The sequence below is a fragment of the Trichomonas vaginalis genome, chromosome I (assembly GCF_026262505.1).
Source record: "Trichomonas vaginalis G3 chromosome I, whole genome shotgun sequence".
Lineage (NCBI taxonomy): Eukaryota > Parabasalia > Trichomonadida > Trichomonadidae > Trichomonas > Trichomonas vaginalis.
In genome coordinates, this window is record NC_067203.1 from 13,307,677 (window position 1) to 13,331,751 (window position 24,075).

Here is a 24,075-nt window from a genome sequence, read left to right on the forward strand (position 1 = left end):
ATTTTAAAATTTATCTAAGAAAAATATTTTATTTACAAATAACAATTATGATATATCGCAGATACATAAAAGTATTCTGTGTTAGTCTGAATCATCTCCAGAGCTCAGAGAGAAATAATTACCACGTCTTTCAGAAGATGAGGATCTCTTGTTTAAAACAAACGGAACTCTCTCTGTTTCATCAATTGTGGCTGAAGATGACTTCTCCAGCAACTCTCTGTAAATGAAAACAATGAAGAAAACAATGATACAAATAACAAATGCGGCCAAAGCTGAAAATCCAAATGCTTCTTCATAAATAGGTGAAGGCCATGGAGTAGCAGATACAGTTCGCTCAGGAGGAACCGCAGATTGTGACGGGCTTGGAGTTTCTACGGGCGATTGCGTTGGTTCTGGAGTGTCAGGAGATTTTGTAGGGACAAGTGTCTCTTGCGGGGTTATTTTAGGGGTGGGAGGAGGTGTTGCAGGGATGCCTTCGCAATTCTCGTAGAGAGCAAATGTTATTTGCGTTTCTCCTTTGGAAGGAGCGCCAAATTGATTTGATGTTCCTGAATTTGTGCCACTATCGGATGTAGTGAACGAGCAAGAGGAGAAATAAAATGACCCATCGCCAGATTGAAGGTTAACAATGGTAGATTGTGAAGTTGGAGAGATATATGAATTTTTGAAAATCATTTTAGTGGAAGCCCAAAAAATAGCATTGCCTGAGCCATCTAAAATTGATACCCTACCGAACGTCGAGGAAACTACGGTACAGGACTTAGTATATTGTGACCATAAAATACATCTACCTTCGCAACTATTAACGTAGCAGTTTTTGAGACAGAAATAATCGGGAGCTGATATTCCAAATACAGCTCCCCAAGTTTTGATTTTATTTGAAGTTATATTTGTAAATTCCAAAACACAGGATGAAGTATTAATGTAAAATGGGTCGCGAGAGGTTGTATCTGTATATTCTGAGCCTACAAATGTGCATGATAAGCATGAAACTCCGCCATATCTTGATTGTTGATTTGCGGCAAAAAATCCGCCAACTGGAGATTTAGAATCTGACATCTGGAGTCCATCGAAGATAGTATTTCTTGTATTTAATGTTATTGTTCCTACTGTTGATGTGCATTGTTGAATTGTAGTTTTTCTGACTCTAACAGTCATTTCTGGATTATTTAGAACAAGACATGGTGATCCAGTGATGCCAGAAAACTTACAACAATCGAATTGGTATGAATCAGTTGTATCATATGTTTTTGATTCTGTAAATGCCGAAGAAATGTATTTATATTCTTTATTACAATAAACAACTGATGATAAAAATCTGTTGAATGTGGATTTCTGAGCTTTAATTGAATTAATGTTATAAAATATCGGGTGAAATGATCTGGAAAACGTTGATTTCATGATAGTTATCTGACTATCACCTGATAAATATGGGGAAGTCGTGATAAACCTCATCTGAAGAGCAGTTATTGAGACATTTTTAAGGCTCTTCATTTTTTGTCAAAAAAAGAGATTTTTATCAATGTTATCAAATTTCAGACATTCATAGTAATTTTATTTGATAAAACAAACAGTAATAGTAAATACATTTTAATTAAAAACAAAATAAATCAAACAATGAAGGAAATAAAATTCTCAAATCATAAAATTTGTTTTTGTCAAGTTAGTATATGACAAAACAAAATATCATTAGACAATTATGAAATTAAGATTGATTGGCAAAGAATGTTTCCAAATTTGCGGAAATATTTGCAAGTCGTTGATCAATTCCAAGATCTTGATTAATAACCAGTGATATACCAGTTAAATCTTGTATCTTTGGTTCAATAACGTTAATGCACTTTTTAGATTCCGCAATTGTTCTTCTCAAAGTTTTAACTAAAGGTTCCAATGGGTTCTCTGTGTTTTCTACTAAGCTAAGCATCTGATCAATCGAATCCATTATTGACTTAGGAGTTGCCGACGTTCTGGTCAAAGCTTTCAATCTTTCTTCGACGGTTTTTAAGAATTTTGATTGAGTTATCATTTCATTTTGAATGGAATGAAACGCTTTTTGTAAGTTCTCTATATCAGATTCCAAAGAAGTATTTTCTGCCAAGTTAAATGACTTCTTTATCATCTGTGTAATAGCAACAATATCCTTAGAATGATGAACTTTTTCAGCTTCAAACTTATTATTCAAAATTGCCAATTGTTCTTTTACACACATTACAGAGAAAGTTGGCAAGTTCTTTTCATCAGGCAAAGAGAGTTTGAACTCACCAATTATAGCATACAAACTTTCTCTTAATGTCTTTATTTCTTCCGTCAATTCCGAAATTTTGTCAGATTGCGATGTATAATGATTTGACAATTCATTATATTTTCTGATTAATATTTGGACTTCTTCAACATACATCTCTGATCCTAACAACTGTTTCAGAGACTTAAATACTTCTTCGTTCTGTTGGCAACTCAAACATTTGTTTTTCGCTGCAACTTCAAGGAGTTGACGCGTTGTTTCGATGATTGCGTCATCATTTGATCCATTTGCTTTTATTTCTTCAGTGTTGTTGGAAAGAACAGTGCAGACATCGTTCAAACACGATCTCAAGCCATTGACATTCGTGTTGTTCGTCATTTCATTCAGTTTGTCTTTGAGATCTTTTATTGTTTGTTTCTGGATAAATGATTGCGTTTTGAACTCAGTGATTTCTTTCGTTGCTTCTTGAAGGCTCTTCTCCATTTCGTCGTAGGAAGCAATCTTTGGAGCTTGCTCTTGAAGTGTGTCTTTGCAAGTCTTGATTTCGTTTGTTACAAGATCGGATTTTTTACGTAAAACTGACATAAATTCGTCAAATCTCTTTCTGTCTGTGATTCCTCGTTTGAAAGCTATTGATGCTCGATGGACAATCTCAGGGAGCTCCATGTCAACAAGGAAATACTCTCCTTCGCTGTCAATTATTGACTTTTTGAGCGAATTTGTTGTATTTCGAGGAATTTCTTCTTCTTCCTCTTCAGGAGATGTTTCATTGAGCTTGTCTCGTATCTGGAGACTGTCAACGATCACATTTATGTACTGATCAACATCTGTATACGCATTAGAAATCGCAAGTACATCTTCTGAGAAAATTGTGAGAGAATGTAGCTGAAAAACAACTTCACAAATGCATGTATATATTTTGTTACGGCTGTTTTCGTTTTCTGAGAAAACTGCTGCAATCTTTGAAAAATCATTCGTATAAGCAGCGGAAATATCACGAGAAAGTACTTTAAGCTCATCGGTAATTGCTTTCTCATGATATTTCTTTTCAACATTGATGATATTGAAGAAATCTTGAACCTTTCTTTGTAAATTCCAAACAACTTGTTGGAATTTCCTTGCTTTCTTGATATTATTATCATGCATGCCGGCATTGTATCCATTGCTATTGATAATTGAATCTAAAGAGTTCAAAACTATGTTGAAATTGTCGTTAATTGAATCAAGAATTAATTTTTCACCTGTTTCTTTGATTCTGTTGATATGTTTGATGATTCTTTGCCATATTAAAGCAAATGGAATAGCAGAGGATTTAACAGACATTGTAGTTAAAGAAATCGTTTTAATTTTTGAAATTGGTATAGCAGAACGTCCTGATTTTGTTAATTGAGAGTAAAATGTAGAGAACAATTCATCTGTTTTTAGAGTAATTCCTTGTAAATCATCACGAATTGCTTTAGTTCCACCAGTATGATTTAAAAAGTCGGATATTTTCTCGATAAACTGCCTGAAAACGGGTTTTATAACTGCTAAAGTGTCTTCCCCATCAGGATTAAGTGTATTTTGCATTAGACCTGTTAAATCGAAACTAAGTCTGATTCCTTTTGCTGTTCGTATATTTCGGCCACGAGGACTTCCTAGAGTACTCTGAGGAGCAGTCATTGCATGCATTGCTGACCGCCCTCTCCTTGGCTGTATTATTTTATCATTCATTTCTTTTTTTTTCTACACTAAATTTTTTAGAGTTTGAACGTTTTTTTCCTCAATATGTAAACACGCGATGGAATTTGCTCAAAAACTGCAAGAACTGTTTTCATGAAAGAGTTATATACAGATTTGAAACATTAATAGGAATACTTCCTAGTTTTATCTTATTTTCAAATGTTTTAGTGATTTTTTTTTCAATGTCGTTAGAGTTGATGCGATGCTAAGGACATGCGAAAGAATGCACTATTTTATGAACTTTTTGCATATATTCATCAATCAAACAAAATTCGTAAAGATGAAATCTTATCTCCAGATATTTTTAAGCAATTGCATATGATAATAGCTCCTATAGTTCAAAATTATATTCCCAATCTATAGAATTAACTCCATTTTTAATATCCACAAGATATTATTTTTGAATGACTTCCAAAAGCGAGTATTCTCTGATATATTGTATGAGCCCGCGTTTTATGAATATTTAAGATTATAAAAGTGTCAGATTTTTTCTTGTTTATTTATGTAACTGAGTGAGCCAACGACCATTTGGAACAACGCATATCCAGATTACAATCTGGATTATAGATTCAATAAGCCCCAATTTATAAATCAAGATGGAAACGTATTAGTTTATGAAATCTTATTTCAAGACTTTGTACTTTTTGGTTCTATTTCAATTAGTAATGCAAATCTATTAATTTATGATTGCAAATTTTATAATTTTTTTGAGACTCAAGATTCACACGCTGTAATTCAAGAGAATGGCAGATGTATACAAGAGAAGATATGCTCATATGATATAACCGGAGAGCAAGATGGCGTTTATTGCCAAATATCTGCGAAATCAGGTCAAAATTATTTCATAGAATCATCCATTTCTAATTGCAAAGTTCTTGATGACTTCTCATTTGACCTCTTATATGGCGAAATTGTAGTAAGTTATATAAATGATACACTTAACAAAGGAGAAATGAACACAGCGTATGGCTTATATTATTCAAGCGCATCAAAAGTGAATAATTCTCATTTTTATAATAATTCTGTACAAACGCAAGGTATTTTATACCATAATCAAATGAAATGCAAGCTATCTAAAATAAACATCATCAAAAATTATCATACAGGAGATAGAGGTGTCGTTTCGGGCATTTCATACTCAAGTATCGATGTAAATGATTGCTATATCCAAGAAAATACCTGCAATTATCTATTTTTTACAGTTGATACTACTAGTCATATCAGTGTTCAATATTGTAACACTCAAAACAACATAATTAAGTATAATGAAAAAAATAGTAATAATGTAATTATTGATAATCCAAGAAATATTTCATCAGTGCAATTCGATAAACCTCTCAAATACTGCGACATTAATCGATACCAAGTTAATTGCAAAACCATTCAATATTCAACTTCGATTATACACACATTTATCTTTGCTCACTTCTTTCTCGAATTTTTATTTTAATCTCATTTGCCAGAAAACAAGAAAAACGATTATGGGCGTGGCACCTAAACTCTGAGCTTGATTTCATTCTTAAAGATCAAACTTAAATGAAATAACATTTGGTATAAAATAATTTTTGTATTTAAGCCTCATTACTATTGATGCTTGCATTGAATAGTCTTAATTCTATAATTTGATTCTGATTTGCTAACACTGCCGCAAAATACTGAATGAAATTTACTAGAATGATTAACAATGTTCATTCAATGGTCATTTTCCACGCGACAGAAATGACTGTTTAAATTATGCTGCTATTTGAACATGTTGTGCTTGATGTATCAAATATGATGCTCTGTCTGATATAAATGCCAATATTTGAACTTGATTTGCAAATCCGTTCTCTGCGCTCAACTTTGAAATTCTAGTTTCCATATGAGTAAAGCGTGTATAGATTTCTTGATAATTCCTGATATCATTGAATTCTGAAATTGAAATTTTTAAAAATTTTTCCAAGAATGAGATTATCAGAATATTACTGAGGGGACATGCCAAGTTATCAGACTTGGTTCCAGTAAATAAAATGTTTCAAATTGAAAAAGAATTATGAGATGTTTGCTTACTTTCTGTTTTTAAAGTAAGATTTGATATGCAGTATATCAGAAATAGTATTTTGTTGTCTAAATACTACTTTTTATTTTAATAATTTTTGATGGAAAAATAATTTTTATCCTGATTGAACCATTTAGCTGAAAATTACAATTTTCATGACAATTTATATGCGATGATCATAATATATGCATTAATTTAGACATCTAAAATTTTTTTTTTGTCACTCCAATGAAAAATGTATCCATAAAAGAGCTTTTCTCAAGTAAAGATCAGAGCATGGTCATGAAATGTATTACATATCTTCGAAACAAGCAGATAGACCTTATGCTTCAGAAATCTGATCCGGCTATTGTCTACAAATCAATATTCGCCGAACTAGAAGAGAAGCCTTCTGATTTTGACCAATTGGAGTGGGATAAAATGCGATTCATTGCCTATTTAGCCTTTGCTCAGCTTCTTGGCAATGATTTTTTGATTAGTTCAACTCCAATTTTGACGAAGTATGGGCCATTGTTCAGTTGCTTGTGCTTCTGCTGCATATATTCAAAAGACAAAATGAGTATGACACAGGATTTGACGAAAATTTTACTAGATTATCTTCAAAAATTATTAATTAACCAACAAGCACTTCCATTTTACTCCCATAACTCAGCAACTGATGTAAAGCATATTCTGTCATTTCTCACGCATTCATCAGTTGAAAAACTTAAGGATACTTTTCTACAAGTCGATATCAACAAATTAACATATTCAGATTACTCCATTCTCTACGATTCGAACCTAGCATCCCACCAGAACCCGAACGTCATCAGAAAATTCTTCACATCAGAAATTTCTCCAAGTTTTATTATCGACCGTTTCTTCAAGTTCTGGCGCAAGATCTTTGACACACCGAATCTCCGGGACCCGAAGGAGAACCAGGGCTACTCATCTCCCGAAATTGCTCAATCTGTTGAAAAAATTTCTAAAATCTTCGAGAGCGCTACATATCAGAAATATTCTGAGATCTCACCGAATTTCCGATGGCGAGAGATCTTCAATTTCTTCGAAATGACTTACGATGCGACACATCAAGGCCGAGTTATGTTATTTATCGATTACGCGCTGAGAACCATCAAAAAGATGCACGTCGAAATAGAAGCAGTCATGGTATCAAGGTTATTCTGCAATCACTACAAGAAAAATATATCATATTCATATTATCCTTATTTTATGCAAGGAGTGATATCAGCGATACGTAGACAAACACTCAAATTGATGAATGTAAGATTCCCGATGCTTTTGGCTAATAAAGACGCAATTCTTTCGACAAAATATTATTTCAAAGATCAAAATCAAAACAATTCAGATTTAATGAACGAAATCGACAAAGTATTATACACACAAGTAAATCCAATCATTGTACAGACTCAGGAAGCAGGAGATGCCTTAGTTGACAAATGTAACCAGAAATTCGAACAAATTACTTACGGAATTGAAGCACCTCTTACTTTTGGTGTTGTCAATACATTGGAGATCATTTCCAAGATAGGAGGAGCTCCAGAAGCCGAAAATGAAAAAAATTCAACAATATTTTTCGGAGTTCGCGAATTTCTTGAATACGCGATCAAATTATTAGTCGCATTGACCTACAAGATCACGGAAGAACGTCGATACGCTGAAAGACAGTTCAACAGGTCTTCATTATCAAATTTGACATTATTCCCTTCACTTTTTTCAACAATTTCCTCTCTTTTCAAGGATTTACCATCTACATTTGAGAATGTTGCAGCTCAAATCATCTGCCAAGCTTTATTTGAAGCAGTTCAAAATCATGAAGCATCAATTGAGCTAATTCAAGCATTTGCTGAGTCCTCAGCTGCCAATCCATCATTATTCCGCACAATAACGCGCCAAATGATCTTCCAGGCCCTCCAAATCTTCCCAGATTTGACTGATTTTAATTTCGAAAAAGCCAGTACTGTAACCAACTGGGTTTTCTTCCTTATAAGGTTCTCCATCAAGATAGACAACTCAGGACACAATCTCATTGGTCTTTTCCACTTTTACAAATCTCCAATCGTAATTCAGACATTTAGGAACATTTCTATGATCGCAAACCCCCTGACAGTTCTTAAACTGTTCAGAGTCATCCTCAAAATCGCAAATAGAGACGGAGCAAAGATAGATGCGAATATGGATTCTGCATTCTTGGTCAAAATCATTGAAGACCTCAAAGGAACTATTTCTTATATCCAGAACAGGTTCTTGGACGTGTTCTTTACTGTTGATAAGCTACAAAATTTAATTCCATTTCATATCCAATTGATAGAGATGTGTTTGACCTCTGGAGACAAGAAACTCATCGATCTTGTGTCTCCTATCATCACAAAATTCATAAATACCCAGAAATTGAAGTCAGATTTGGAATCAGATTCTCTGAGGAACTTAATTTCGAAATGGTACTCCGTAATGAACCAATGCAGTCCAGATGACCTGTACGAGATGCTCAAATGCATGCAAAACCATCCTTCAACTGTTTTATCTCCAATTCAATCGAAAAACTTCGAAGAAATTGGGGTAACGTATGAATCAGTTGGTTGTGATATCTCCAAATTCCTCTCCGCCATCTTCAAACATGTAAAAGAAGACGATGAAGAGGCTGCACACTTATTAGCACTGTTAAACATCGCTTTTGAGATCATTAAAGAGGAATTCACGAAGAACTCTAAGAGAATAAGCGATGCAATAAGACAAATCCTGTTTATTACAAATTACATTTCAAAATTTTCCAAAATTAGAGGAAAAGTTTTGGCATTTACGGACAAAATGAACGAATTCTTTGTCCAGCCATTCTGTACTGGCTATTCTACGGCGTATCTCATCAATCTTTTCATTACATGCGGATCTACCGAATCGAAATCGAGCCAGTTCATGGAATTGGTCATCGAAAGGTATCTGGCTAAATGCCAGGCATTCGGATACCCAGTATCTGTCATGGAAACCGTTGTAGATCAGATATATGAAATGGTTTACTCGGAAAAGTGGTTTGCAATCAAATGCTGTGCTTTCTTATTCATCACAAAGTACTGCATAAAGGCTTTGCCACCTCGCAGACTCGAATTCCAGCTCTATTTGAGAAGTGTTGACGAAATGAACTTCAAAACATTCAATAAATTCCTCAAAGCATACGAGCAAGGCTTAGACGAGGAAGGAAAGAGGGAATACGTCATGGCGATCTACAATTGCCGCAATTTCAGACTGAATAACATCTTATTAATGTTTATTCACCGAACAAAGAAGCTAAAAGTCCCTGTCCAAATCGAAAGCTTCTCAGAACTCAATCCTAGAGATTACATGTCCTTCTTCATCCACGCAATTCTCATCATAAACTGTGGTTGTACACAGGGAATGCTTCCGACCGAGGTCGTGATCGAAATTCAGAACTTTACAAAAATGCAAAATGAACCGAAAGACAAACAAATACTTACGTTTTTGTTAATTGATGCTATCCTTGAGCACCAATCGTATGCCGATTTAATTTTCCCTGAAAGAACTTATTTAATTAATTTTATCCACAGATTCATTGGTTATCACCAGACAAAGAACAAACTCATCAAGAAGTTGCTATCAAGATCTATATATAACCTATCATTGAGGTTCCCTAACGATACAAATGTAATAGGATATCTCAAACAACAGGCTAGCGCTGAAAGCCAGATCTTTTACTACATCAGAACGATTCCTCATCTATGCAACCCATCGTTCATCAAGGGAATGATCATGAAAATCAAGTTATTCTCCGATGATGATCCAACAACTAACAATCCACAGGTTCCGAAGCCATCATTCGACGAGGTTGTTCGATGCTTCAAGGTTTTGGGATCAGACGAATGGATGGAAATACCAGGAGTCCAAGATCAAATTCAAATTGACACATTTATTGCAGCAGTTTTGAATTTGATGGCTTCACCGTCAATCCCGTTCTGGCCAGTGTTCGGAAAATCCGTCTTAAACTTCTGTGTCAGGTTTTCCGGCAAAGTTACGAATAATCTTTATACTCCACGGTTTATTACTAATCCTAGGGCCAGCCAGTTGATGGAATACTTCATAATCAATGATAAATCGAACGCTTTCTTGCAGGAATTCATTGCTATCTGTCAACAATCTCATGATCTTTCTAATATTCCGTTTTTGTTCATCAGAATATTCCAGACGCTTGTCAAAGTTGACAGGTTCGCCAAGGATCCCAACTTTGTTAAGGATATGAACCAAATTTTCCACAAATTACTTGATAATTATTCCAAATCTCGTTTTACAAACGATTTATCATTTGTCATCTTGTCAGTATACGCAGAAGCATACTTAGACTTGATCAAGCAGGAACTTGACTCCGAAAAGATCTTCACTTTCTCAGAACTCTTCATTTACTCAGAATTTCGTCACGCCGATATCTCGTCACTTTTCAAGCACGCTATATTTGGTCGGAAGGATGCAAACAGCCAAAATGTTTACCAAAACATTATTTTCCAATGTTCAACAAATATATCAAGATATGACGTGAATGTTTTGGATATTTTACTATCAAATTCACTCAAGTCATGTCCAGGAGCTAATTACGAGATGGTTTGGACCATTCTTGTCCAGAACTTGGAGTTTGGATACGAACAACTCTATTACACTTCAATCCACAACGTAAGAATAATATTACAATTAGATTTCCCTGTTCTATCCAAATTCCCAATGTTCGCAAGGTTCATTCCAGCCATAATGTCCAAGTCCAACCCAGATAATATCATAGAAACCTTCAAAGCGTTGACAATTTACTCAAAAAAGTCAACAATGCCTCCAAGATTACTCTATGATATCATAAAGCACATTTTCATCAACGGTGCTCTCATTGAGAACCCATACAAGCGCGACGCTTTCGAATTCCTTCATGCAAACGAGAAATCTCTCGACAACCTCCCATTAGATGTCATTGAATCGATCCATATCTTCATAACAGACAGATTGGGAACGAAATTTTCGATTCCTTTATTGAAAGAATTCCCAATTTTCGAGAAATACCTTCCATTCTCAGCAGCAGCGAACACTGCACACAATTACTGGACATACAAAGAGAAACAAGCCAATCTTGACCTTTGTATTTGGCATGGAATCCAATTTTGCATCAATATTGAATTAACTGAAGAAGAAAAAGTTATTTTCAGCCAAACCATCATTGATTACATCATATTCTACATCAAGGATAAAGAGAGAACGAAAACTAAGATCAATGACAAAGAATTCAACATAGTAATGATAAATCTTTTGCAATTTATCATGAAAAAGCCACAATCCGTTGAATTCCCCGAATTCATTGTCAGAGAATTAGTTTCCCAGCTCAATGACCAGTCAATACCCGAATCAATCCAAGTAGTAATCTTCTGTTGCATGATGAAATATTGTTCATTAAAACTCATCTCAGAAAATTTCAAATATGTCAAAGAAATTTTTGAGAGCCTCAGAAATAATCGTATTATGACAATCGATAATTTCTTTAAACACATGGCATCATGTATTTTAGGATTACCAACCACAGAAACCCAATATTTCCAATTAATTATTGAATCTATCACTTATTTGTTTTCATTCGCTCCATGTAGGACTTATTTCATCAAAGCAAGGATCCTTATCGAAGAAGTATCCAAGTCCAACCATCCACAGATCGAATTCCTCACGGAAGCCCGAGATTCCCTCATAAAACTCGTGAAAAGATACAATAGCCCATTAATTTCAGATATAATCGCAATTCTGATAGAAAAAGCGGTTTGTCTCAAACCTGAATTTCAATACGAATACATTTTTAAGATGTTATCTACTGCGCAGAACCAGTTAATCATGGCTAGCCACAAAATAATCACGAATTCAAAAGTAGATCCGAAAGTCAGATTTGATTTGATTAAAGCGATCACTAAATTCGTGACTAATAATCATATCAATGTCTACGAAAGACTTTTAACTGGTATGCAGAAGTTTTCCGAAGAAACTAATATTGATACATCATATAACAGGGTCAGAATCCTTATTTGCCAGGCCATTTCATCTAATCCAAGCACCAGAGTTAAAGCAGCCAACGAAATCATTCAAATTCTCGGTGATGATGAGAAAATTAGGTTTAATTTGTTGGTTGACATCATTCCTTTCAAGATGTGGAGCAACAGCACACTTCCTTTCATGTCATTGTTGATCTCCAAGGTGAATAACGACTGGAACACCCTTGTTGCACTCTCAAATCTCTTTGAAGATGTTTCAATCCAAATTTCCACGAATTGTTTTTCAAAAATTTTGGATGAAACAACTGTAAAATCAATGAGAACTCTGCTCTGCCATGCTCTTGAATCACGTAATGGCTCCAGGCAGTTCACAAACATAATACAAGCCATTGTTACTGCGTTTTCTAATTCGAAATTAAATCTTCCATTCGAATTAGTCAGAAAATCTACGAAATTCGCACCATTACAATGGGCATTAGAGGAATACATCGATGAAAACACAGATGACAACCATCTTGTCCTTTGGCACGAGCAAAACCTTGCGTTATTTGGTAAATTAGTTGGAAAAGTTCCTACAGAAGAACTCGCAGCTGCTGCAGCCTTCTTTTTAAGGAATCCATATCAAACAGCAACAGCTATTTTATCAATGTTGCCATCGACACACGCGAAATCGATTGAAAAACTGAAAAAGCTTTCAATTTATTTCTCATCGGAATCTAATTTCGTCACTCACATGGTGAGAAATTCTGATTCAACTCCTGATATCATGTTGGATGAGATCGAGAAATTATCAAGGGTCATCACTGTTCAACCAGGGGATTCATTGAAAGGAGATATTTCATCGATCAGAAAGATGAACATCCAATACATCAAATCCAGACCTTACATGACAGCTTGGCAAGCTTCCCGTGCTCTTTCCATACAATTCTTAGTCTCTTTTGCAACAGATTTCGCAAATAACGGAAAACTGACAGAAAGAATTCCATTCAATGTTTTCCATTACATCTCCAACATGCCACACCTTAAATTCCTTTCTATTTTAGGTGCTTCCCCCTTCGATACTGTATATCAGAATTCCTGGGTTACTCCCAACGGCGAATGTTTAATTTTGCCACATTATTCATTGATAATTTTCAAAGAAATTGCGGGAATGATGAAATACAGTGACATTGCAGTTCCTATTGAGAAAATTGAGCCAGCAATTCTTAATTTCCAGTCATTAATAATGAAAAGGGATTTAACCATTCATCATTTGATTGCATGGATGATGTCTTCGTATCATATATTCATGAATACTCCAATTCCTGTTTTCTTGAAAACGGCTGTTGATGCATCATTGGCAACACTCACTTCTACATCGAATAACTCAACTTATGCTATTGTTTCTGCTGGCCAAATTGTTTCTTTGTTGAGATTGGGATATGGATCAAATGACAGACTGTTAAATGATGCTGCTTTCCAAGCATCACAAATGATTGGAGAACTCGTGAATGAAAAGAAAGATTCATTGATGTTTTGGGCTCCTCAAATTTTGTCTTTGATGGAGAAAAGTGCTGTGAAAGATTCAATCCAAGATAGTTATAAGACATATGAATTCTTTAATGCATATTATACATTTAGAAGACGTCAAGGATCCAATGATTATCTCAAAGAACCATCAATTGCTTTCTTGCACGAATTAGAAGTTTTTGTTGATTATTTGTTTAGTTTGGATTGGACAACTTACATGAACCAAAAATGGCTGAAAACACTGATCCAAGAAACAGCAGCACTTCCTGATGATGAAATAGAGAAAATAGATATTCCTAAGATATCTAATTCCGTTCCAACGAGTTCGTTTGAAGTTGCTGTCCATAAAACACATCATTGGTTTAATTTCTGTAACAATTTTACTGAATTTGCCATGAAATGCAAAGAAAGCGTTTCTAACAGAACTGTTTTAGATTTACTCGCCGAGTTGTTGCCAAGTGAAAAACAATACCAAGACACAAAGAAAGAAATAGAAAGTCACTTGCAACAAGTAAATCTAAGAATAAGATCTTTCATGCCTTCGAAACATTTCTTTGACAAAATTCAGTTCAGAAGATTTACCCATGAAATTGAGAAAATCTCTGATGATACGTTCGTTTTGCAAGCAATGTTATTCGAAGCAAGAAAAGTATTTATTGCTATAACAAGAGCTGAAGCAAATACTGCTTTAAACGTTGCTGTAAACCTTCTTCAAAGTTTGGCAAATATGGCAAAAGAAAATCCATTGAATGTTACAAATGTTCCGAGGTTGACATCCCCAATATCAATGAATATCGGGCCAAACTACAGAGCAACTTTCTACATGACTCCTCCACAATACATGACATCGATGTTTTACGAAGCTGTCGGAGTAAAAACGACAGAATGGGAAGCAACACCAGAAAACATCCAAAATCTGCCGACAGAAAGAGCAATGAGATATCTTTCAACGAGATTCACAAAGATGCATTTCGTTGCAATGAGGAACTCAATGCTACAGAGTGTTTCCGCTTCTTCTTCTGTGAGACATCTTTTGGGAACAAATTATCCGAATTTGAATGAAATTGTTTTGTTACTCAAAAGTGGAGAAATTTCTTTGTTGCCGTCATCGATAACGAACGTGTCTAGAGATATACCTGAGTTGTCTTCATTCAGATTGTCTCCAAACATCAGTTCTTTGCTTGGTCCTGGATACAAAGGAAAATTAGCTTTTTCAATGTCGCATTTCATGACTGTTTATAATGATATGCTACCATTGTTGATACCAATGATACACCTATTCTATATTGAGAAGTTTAACATATTCGAAATGTCCGAATTGAAACAAATTTCGGATAATTTGGTCGCAAGATCGAGACAGCTCGTTTTACCAAATATCTCTTGTTCAACAGAAAAGGATGCTGTTGATTGGATGGAAACCGTTTTAAGTTTGATTGATGCTGCTTCAATTCCTGATGACAAACCCGTTGAATCAATTCCTTGGTTTTGAATTATTATTATTTTATTGTAAACATAAATATTATTGTTATTTTATTTTAAAAATAAAGAAACCGATAATTTTTAAAAAATTTAGCAAACAAATTTATAAGAAATTAATTACAATTCGTAAGGGTCTGAGTCTGGTGATGCCTGAGGTGAATTTTGAGCATTGTCTGATTGATTAGAAACTTGATTATTTTCTTCTTTCTGTGGCGGAGAAATTGGCTCATCATAATATGGGTCTGGCGCTGGTTGTGGAGGAACTGGATTGGCTGGACTGTCGTAATAAGGTTCTGGTGCTGGCTGTGGAGGAATTGGATTGGAATAAGGTTGTGGTGGCAAAGCAGGCTGTTGGTAATAAGGGGAAGGCATATCTTGTGGCTGATTGCCTGGTGAAACATAATAAGGAGATGGTGATATTTGTGGAGGAATTTGATTATCATTTGTTGATTGCTGTTGGGAATATGGCTCATATGCGTTTGTTTGAGCGGGGTTACTATGAATAGATTCATCAGATGACTCAGGAACTGAAGGGTCACCATATTTAAGTTTATAGCAACAACGCCAGCAGCAGCTTTTGCATTTCTTTATTAAAAAATAGCATGCTATAAATGGAAGACATAGCAAGATAAGTAAAAGCCAAAATAAATTAACTAAATCACCTAAATCACCATGGCTTCTCTCTTTCTACTTGTTGTTTCTTTCTTATCTTCTTTGTTTTGATTAGCTCTTATAAGAGAAAATTGCAAAAGAAAAAAGAGTAACATTCTTCCAATAACAAGAAAAACTACAATAGAAAAATTTTGGATGTTAGAAAGTTTTTGAATATCGTAAATCATTTTTCTGATCAAAGTGAGAGTGGGAAAAATATAGTAATATAATTGAGAATTAGAAAATACATAATAGTCCCAATGATTTTTTTATTTGCGGTGTAAAACAAGTTCTTTCGGAACAAAATTTGTCAAAAGAAAGAAAGATGCCATATCTTTCTAAACAGTTCACAATGATCCGTTTCATTGCAGAACTCAATTCTACGGAATATTTCTGCTTCTTCATCCATAAAATTTATATCTTTTATGAATAGTCAAATTTGGATCGAATTGTTGAGTGTTTGAAATCTGGAGCAACATTATCTGAGTTTGTTAGGAGAGAATTTTCACGTGATACTCATTGTAGAAAACAATGATAAAAATGAATTGCGGATAACAATTATAAAGCATGAAAGAATTTAAGAGATGTAAACTTTTATCAAATTAATTTACTAATTATAAATTTCATGATCGAAATCTATAATTATAAAAGAATTGAAATTAATTTAGAAGATAATTAAAATTCATCGATGAAAAATGATTGTACTAGATTGGTACATCCTTATTATTTTATAATTATTGAATAATCTTCAAAAATCAAATTGAAAATTTTTAATATTCCCTAAAAATTAACTATAGCTCACGAATTAATAGTGCTATGCTATTATACGTATAATTCATAGATTTTCAGGCGAAAATTTTCTTGGACTAATTTTTGATTGAATCGTCTAAGATGGTCTAATCTCCTAGACGATTCAGAATATCAAAGAAAGAATTTATGATTATTTTTGAATTTAAAAATTTTAGATTTTGATTTGTTTATTTGAATTTTTCTAAAATGAATTTCAAGTGTGTTGCTAATTTAGGTTTTTGCAAGCAGCTGCCTAAATTATTATCGGAAATTTCGTTCCCAACTAAGAACCACGAAGTAAAGCTTCTTCCAGGAACAAAAGTCGACTCAGAAATATTTATTCGAACTACATTAACTTTAAACGGGTTTGGTATGGACTCAAAAATCACACGGATTAAGACAATGAATATAGTAAGTACTGAGGTGAAATTTACGGACGTTAATTTTTCTGGAAACATAATTGTTTCTACAGGATCAAAATTTTATGCCACAAATTGCAATTTTAATTGCTCTTGCGAAAAGCAAGATGCAATCATAGAAATTTCGCCCAACGCCGTTTGTGAATTTACAAATTGTAATTTCTATGGAGGCAATCAAAGTTCTATTACGTCTAATGGCCCTAATAATATTACGTTTAATAATTGCTCGTTCTTAAAAGCCCCCGTGACCTCTTTAGTCCTTTCAAATGAAACAGGTGTAAAATTTTACAACTGCCAATTCCAAGATGCCACTAAATATTCAGTTCTCATTACAAAGAAATCGAACGGTTCATTTAATTCATGTACTTTCGCTCAAATTCCCGGAAAAGCAATCGCGGCCTGTACAGAATCAATGATTTCCCTCTCTGACAGCAAGTTTTCCGAGTGCCAGAATGGAGTACTATGCTCCTGTGACCAAACCGTTGTCAAAATTACAAATTCTGAATTCAAAGATATACCAACCATCGGAATTACCCTTTCTAAGGGTTCCAATGCATACATTGAGGGTAGTTCCTTCGATAATTGCTCGCGAGCGCTCATAGTAAACCGAAGTTACGTAGTTTTGAACAAAACTTCCTTTAAGAACTGTATTTTCCTTGTTATAGGCAAATACTGTCCTCAGATAATTACGAACAACCAGTTTCTGAACTCAGAAATTGGAATTACCGATGGTTGTAATCCAATATTCAAAAATAACCAGGTAGTTAACAGTGTTGTTCGTTGCGGCGACTTCTCCAAGCCATTACTTATCAATACTCCCATCACAGAACTCGTTTCCTCCAATTGTTCCCAAGTTTTTCTTTATCATTCGCCAAGACAGCAAGAAAAGTGCATTCTTGGTGCTGAAATCATTGATACAGAGTCAGAAAACTTCGAAATCCAGCGAAAGAACGGAGTTTTCAAGTATTCCAATGGCGAATATCAAATTCCTGAAGAAAACATTGATTACGTCCCTCCAAATGGTTACCAAGACCTTCCTTTGATATTTATACCATGCGGGCACCTTTGTAGCACTGAATGCGACAAATGCCCCGTTTGTGGAATATCCGGAAGGACTTCAAAGAGATTTAAGACCGACAGATGCGTAATATGCATGGATGCGGCACCGGAATTAGTGTTCATGCCCTGCGGACACCAATGCTGCTGCCATGAATGCGGATTGTCGGCCGCTGAAGGAAAGAAGTGCCCAATTTGTGGAGTAATCGCCTGTGCTACTAAGAAGATGTTTATGTAGCTAACAGATCTTTTTATTTGTCTTGTTGAAAGAAAAAAAAAATCATTAATTTTTTTTTCTTTCAACAAGACAAATATTAGTCTTGTTACATAAGTACCAATTTAATTGTTTGTTTTGATTTTAACCCAAAAATATGAAAAAATAAATATTTATTCACTCTTGTTTGTTCAATTTAATATGTTTGTTTGTGATTGTAGACTTAGATAATGGTAGCTTTGTTTGGATGTAACTAGTTTGATCATTAACTTTCATTAAGTTTTGAAACAGGATCTATACTGTATTTCCTGGATTTGTGAAATATCATAAGGAAAAAAGTTTCTATAGCATAAATTTCATATAATATGATTTTAGAAATATGGTTTGAATATGGTGGTCTCTAACTGTTGTTATTAATAACAAAAAACTTGTTTTTATACCTTATGTAATCAGAGAAGGTCTGAACTGCCTAAAAACATCATTTTCTAATGGAACAACACGAATGAGGTTCATTACGAAAGGATTCGGTGCTGAAGTCATCTGTAGGAAAAGAACTCCGCATTGTTGACTTTCTGTTTTCTTTTATCTTTTGTTTCTTTTATAATAAATAAAAAAAATGTTTAATAAAGTCAAACGACTAATATAGGGTGTCCAAAGGTGTGTTTAGCACAAACCTGAATACTGCGAATAGAAATAAACAAGTTACATATATATAAAGTTTATTTAAATATAATCACCATTGGATTCAATCACGCGTTCGCAGCGATCGATCCAGGCTTCAAAGACACGCTTTAAATCATCATGAGAAAATTGCTCAAATTGCTCTCTTACAAAATTTTCAAGATCATCTGGACTCGCGAATTCGCGTCCTTCAGCTCTCTTTTTTAGCGTGCCGAATAAATAAAAGTCAGAGGGTGCAATATCAGGTGAATAAATTGGGTTTGGAACAACTTTGACATTGTTTTCCACCAAGTAATTCATTACCTTATGACTTTTGTGAACTCTTGAATTATCAAAATGAATTGCAAACTTTTGTTTTTGTTGTTTGGATTTCTCAAACTCATCAGAATTGATAATTTGAGTAAGAACATTGTCAATTAGATACTGAGCATTCATCGTATTAGGTTTTTGAAGAATATCAATTGCGATGATGCCATTCACGCCCCAAAAAACCGACAACATCATCATTGGTGTGTCAATTTTTTTCTTCGGGAATGTTTGCGGATTTTCATCCTTCGGGATCCACATGATTTTGGCTTCTGTTGCATATTGAAACCAAGACTCGTCCCCTGTTACTAAAAAGCGAAACTTCTTGGATTGATACGCACCCAATATAGAGAGGAGCTCTTTCGAAGATTGGACTCTAGATTTTTTTTGAACTGAATTAAGGTTGTGCGGAACCCAACGTGTATACGCTAGTTTGTAGTTCAAATAATTGTGCAGATAATAACTGACTGTTGTACGTGGTATCTTTGTCATCTCCTCTATCCTTCTGAGTGATGCTCTTGGGTCTTCATCTAGCGCTTGAAGAATTGCTTTGATTTTTCTTTGATCCGGCGATTTTTTGTCAATTTTTATGATGGGCGCCTTTTTGTTCATGAAGTGATACATCCTAACATGATACCTTACAGTGGAATAGCTAGGAGCATCCATACCGAAGCATTTTACCAATGTCTCGTAGATTTTTTTACAGTCTTTGCATTTTTTTGCAAGAGCGAGGATGTTTTCTTTATGATTCATTAAAAAAATGAAAAAAAATCCCGCCAAAATTTCCCGCGAAACCGCCTCTTGTCTCAAAATTCATTTTATATCCCGGCATGGCGCCAAAATACAACATACTCATCATATACATATATTCATATTTTTTATTATATATTTATAATCAGCATATATCTCCTTTAATAGTCTCATATAGAGCGCTGTGCTAAACGCACCTTTGGACACCCTATAGATTAAATAAATAGCAGTTAATGTTTTTTTACGTATTTAAGGAGCTGGGGCAACTTTGGAAGATCCCTTGCAAACAAAGAACCATACAAGAACACCAACAACAGCTCCAACAACAACACATGCAATTACAATACCTGCAATTGCACCACCTGATAGCTTCTTCTTGGAAGGTTCCTCATCCTTAGAAGAATCTTCATTTTTGAGATCATCAATTGTGAAAGCATCGGCCCTTTGAGGAATCCAGCCAGTAACCTCAGGGAACAATAGCTTATCGCCTTCTTTTGTAGTTTCGTAAGTAAATGTTAAAACCATTTCCTCTTCTGATTTCGGTCTGCCATATGTTGTAGCAAAACCAGTGAATTCGATTTCATTGTTTTCAATTGGTGTATCTTGAACTGCATACCTATCGAATTTATAAAAATTCACCTTATCTTTTGGCTCACTAACAATTTTATATGTGTTCTTCGATATGAAAAATTCAACAATTGTTGAATTCTTAGCGCTTTTTTCTATTTTGCCGCTCTTGGCGGAAGTAAGATATATTTCAGCGTTATAATCTTTTTCTTCCGCTAAATAAGATATATATACTTGAGGGATAAATTGGACTTTGCATTCTTTATCTTTGTCAGCGCATCTAACACTTGCCCAAAATGCAGCATCAGGTTCATTTTCTTCCTCTAAAAGTACCATATATGGATTATTTATGTATATTGGATTCTTTACAGTTTTATATGGCGTTTGAGTTCCCGTTAATTTGTATAAATCAACTTCAAAATCTGAATCACCAGCAGCAGCATATGAATAGAACATTAATTCATAGCATTCACCAGCTTTAATTGTCAATCCATAGAGATCAACCGTATCTAAATAGTCTTGATCCAGATATGTGCAATTTCCAAATCTACTTCTTTCAAGCTTCATTCTTTTGTTTCGAATACTAGCAGTGAAGAAGGATAAAAAGCAAAACATTTTTGAAAAATGAAACAGATTTTGTTTTGCTTTTCAATTTTTTTGTAAAATTTTCAAAATTGATGAAAAATAAATAAAGTTTTGGGAATTTGTGTTATATATAAGATAGGGAGCAAATAATTATTTTATGTATGTATTAAAAAAATCAATAGAGTCTCAAAATTGTGAGGTCACTATGATTGAGATTGGGTCGTTATGATTCAGCATTATCTTCTGTAAAATTAAGATATTCAATTATGATTTTGAATTAAACGTTCTTACGACTCAAATCATAATTGTAAAAGCAAAATTCATCTATCAGCGTAAAACATACAAACATACAAATAAATATTGTGCAATACCAATAACTTCAATAGGGAAGAAACATTTTTTCCGAAAAATAAAAATAAATCGTTGCGATCATAACAATAGACTCCTGGGAGATTGGTTTTGACATGAAGGAGTTGAACTTCACTTCTGTAATTTATATGAAAGATAGCCCGGAACTTATGAATTCGTATGCTGTAATTTTTGATATATTAAATTAAATCCGAATTAAATTTTGATATGGTTTGTTTAAGTAGATGATTTTAGTTCAGTAATAGATGTTTGAAAACGAATTGTAATTTGAATTTATGAATTACAAATTCTGTTTTCATGAAAATGCTCAATCAATACACATCAACATAGAGTTTTGAACTAATTCAATATTGTTTAATAGATTAAAACAACAAGTTAGATCTACATAGTAAACAAATTATAACGAATACATTTCATCTGTTTGGCCTAATAACCTCAAGGTATTCTCTGATTAATTGCATACACAGATTTGGACAAAAACAAGCATTTCGAATTCCCAGGGAGATATTTAGATAGACTATATATCTCTCACCCTTTAATTCCCTATAAAAAGTTCGAAAACTTGGGTACAATCAGATCTGAAAACATTTGAGAAAGACTGAGAATAAATAAAGCTGCGCTTTTTACTTCCTCGACGATAAAAATTGAGAGTCACGTAATCGTTGGCACATCTTAGCTTGCAACATAACTGAATTTGTTTTTTAATCTACATTATTAATCATCAATTTCATATTTAAATGAATAGTTTTTTTTTTACTTTTTATGTCACTTTTTTCGTTTAAAGTTTTTTAATGCAACAATCTTATCAGAGACTTCCTTCAGCAAATAAAACAGGCATGAGACCACCATCATCAAAGTCCAAAATAAGTGGTGATGTGCCGTTTCCATCAAAGACAATTTCAGCAAATAGACCTCAAACAATTGCTCAAGGTCTCCCGAGTGCCCACACTCAAAAAGGACAACGTCAGGTTGCCGACAGCAAATATTACATCGGTATTTTACGTCAAAGATTAAATGATATCGTTCAAGAAATCAAAAGATTAGAAGCCGAAAACGAGGAACGCAAGCGTGGTCAAGCAATTCAGGTTTCTTTGCAGCAAGAAGTCCAAGACTTACGTACGCAAATCAACGCGCAAGAAGCTGAGCTTGCTGATTATAACGTACTTGCAGATCGTCTGTCTAGTAAAGTCTCATACGATGAAATGCAGGCAAGTTTGAAAGATACACAAGCATCAAATGCACAGCTCGAAAAAGAAGCAGATCGTCTCTATCGTGAGAGAAAAGATCTCGAAGCAATTGTTACAGACCAAGAGAAGCAAGTCCAGGAAATGATGCGCGGATCTGGTGCTCCTGAACTTCAGAAGATGGCTGCTGAGTTAGAACAGTTAGAATCTGAATGCCAAAAGCTCAGAGGAACAACAGGAAATCTCGCAGGAAAATCTCGCGAAGAACTTCTCCAAATTGTTAAGGATACTACATCTAAGATCGGTGATATCGATAAGCAGATCCAGGATGAGCAGAAGAGCCTCCAATACGTTCAGCAGCAAATTAAGAACTTAGAGGCCCGTGAAGCAGATCAAAATACAGAGCGTGGTAAGAAATACCTCACATTATTAAATCGCGAAAAAGATATGAACAATTTCATCAAAAATTATCCTCAAAATCTCGAAAATGCACAGCAAGAGCTTGCCAATGCACAAAAGCGTGTCGTAGATATTCTCAGCGAAACATCCCGCGATATAGAAACCATCGATAAGCTTCCAACTCTCGAAAATTATCAGCAATTACAGCAAGATCTCAGCTACAAAGAGCAGCAGACCAAAGCCGCACAAGCTACAGCTACTCAGCTTCAGCTTGAAGTCGAGCAGAGACGTCGCGAGCTCGAAGATCTTCAAAATGTCGATCAAAAGATCAAACAAGAGGAAGAGTCATTACAGAAGCAGATGGATTCGATGACACGCGAGATGCCAAGCTTCAACAATGTCGATGCGATCCGCGAGGAAGGCGAAATCAGGAAGAAACAGAAAATGGAATTACGCGATAGCCTCAAATTGCAGCTAAAGAACATAAAGAAGGCAACAAACCTTGCCGCCACACAATATAATGATAATAGGGCATCATTGAGAACGAACGAGACGCATACAAAGCTCCACCAATTGGAGAAAGACCTTCAACAGAAAGCTCTCGAGAACGCTGCCATCATCGAGTACATCGAGGAGGACCGCAGAAAGACAAACTACGCAATGGTCAAGAGACAGGCACTCGCAATTGTTAATGAAATCAATCAGTCCCTTTAAAAAAAAATAAAAAGAATAAATGGTTTATTTTTTTTCGATTTTCAAATTATTATTAAAAAAATTTTTTTTATACTATAATAATAAGGTGTCTTCGCGCGATATATATCATTCAACAATTAGAAAGAAATGAATCTCGTTTATGGGTCCCTTTTGATGTTTGTTGAGTAGTATATATGGCGGGTTGTGTGACTTTTTTTGTAAACGTAAGAATTCATACAATATTGAACGATTTTGTATCATTATTTTTAACATTAATTTTAAAATAATTTATTTTTTTATTCTTACATAAATGAGTGGATCAAGATTCGTAACCGTCAATCAATTAATGGATGCTCTTTCACCAATTCTTGAAAATATTAAACAAGTAGATGTTTATTTCGATGA

General features: G+C 34.5%; 7 protein-coding genes and 1 pseudogene across 8 annotated transcripts, besides 2 other annotated features; 3 read left to right on the forward strand and 5 right to left on the reverse strand.

Annotated features, from left to right (window-relative positions):
- Positions 1-14: 14 nt before the first annotated feature.
- Positions 15-1,494, reverse strand: TVAGG3_0979590 (uncharacterized protein; the record flags this gene model as incomplete). The annotated part of the gene is made up of 1 exon (XM_001319058.1): positions 82-1,494. The coding sequence occupies one exon, from the start codon at positions 1,492-1,494 to the stop codon at positions 82-84; it is 1,413 nt and encodes a 470-aa protein (XP_001319093.1).
- A 63-nt stretch (positions 1,495-1,557) lies between these two features.
- On the reverse strand, positions 1,558-3,966 carry TVAGG3_0979600 (uncharacterized protein; the record flags this gene model as incomplete). Its single annotated transcript, XM_001319057.1, has 1 exon — positions 1,706-3,955. One exon carries the CDS (start codon positions 3,953-3,955, stop codon positions 1,706-1,708), a length of 2,250 nt encoding a protein of 749 aa, XP_001319092.1.
- A 2,259-nt stretch (positions 3,967-6,225) lies between these two features.
- TVAGG3_0979610 (armadillo (ARM) repeat-containing protein family) lies at positions 6,226-15,081 on the forward strand (the record flags this gene model as incomplete). The annotated part of the gene is made up of 1 exon (XM_001319056.1): positions 6,231-15,017. One exon carries the CDS (start codon positions 6,231-6,233, stop codon positions 15,015-15,017), a length of 8,787 nt encoding a protein of 2,928 aa, XP_001319091.1.
- Positions 15,082-15,831, reverse strand: TVAGG3_0979620 (uncharacterized protein; the record flags this gene model as incomplete). The annotated part of the gene is made up of 1 exon (XM_001319055.2): positions 15,121-15,549. One exon carries the CDS (start codon positions 15,547-15,549, stop codon positions 15,121-15,123), a length of 429 nt encoding a protein of 142 aa, XP_001319090.1.
- A 775-nt stretch (positions 15,832-16,606) lies between these two features.
- Positions 16,607-18,296, forward strand: TVAGG3_0979630 (pectin lyase-like family; the record flags this gene model as incomplete). Its single annotated transcript, XM_001319054.1, has 1 exon — positions 16,655-18,160. The coding sequence occupies one exon, from the start codon at positions 16,655-16,657 to the stop codon at positions 18,158-18,160; it is 1,506 nt and encodes a 501-aa protein (XP_001319089.1).
- A 483-nt stretch (positions 18,297-18,779) lies between these two features.
- Positions 18,780-20,084: a mobile genetic element.
- On the reverse strand, positions 18,860-19,988 carry TVAGG3_0979650 (annotated as a pseudogene). Its single transcript has one exon. A coding segment is annotated over exon 1 (1,129 nt).
- A 38-nt stretch (positions 20,085-20,122) lies between the features above and the next one.
- TVAGG3_0979660 (glycoprotein 38 family) lies at positions 20,123-21,055 on the reverse strand (the record flags this gene model as incomplete). The annotated part of the gene is made up of 1 exon (XM_001319053.1): positions 20,123-21,055. The coding sequence occupies one exon, from the start codon at positions 21,053-21,055 to the stop codon at positions 20,123-20,125; it is 933 nt and encodes a 310-aa protein (XP_001319088.1).
- An 838-nt stretch (positions 21,056-21,893) lies between these two features.
- Positions 21,894-21,976: a mobile genetic element.
- A 202-nt stretch (positions 21,977-22,178) lies between these two features.
- On the forward strand, positions 22,179-23,832 carry TVAGG3_0979680 (beta-tubulin binding; the record flags this gene model as incomplete). Its single annotated transcript, XM_001319052.1, has 1 exon — positions 22,186-23,691. One exon carries the CDS (start codon positions 22,186-22,188, stop codon positions 23,689-23,691), a length of 1,506 nt encoding a protein of 501 aa, XP_001319087.1.
- Between the last annotated feature and the right edge of the window lie 243 nt (positions 23,833-24,075).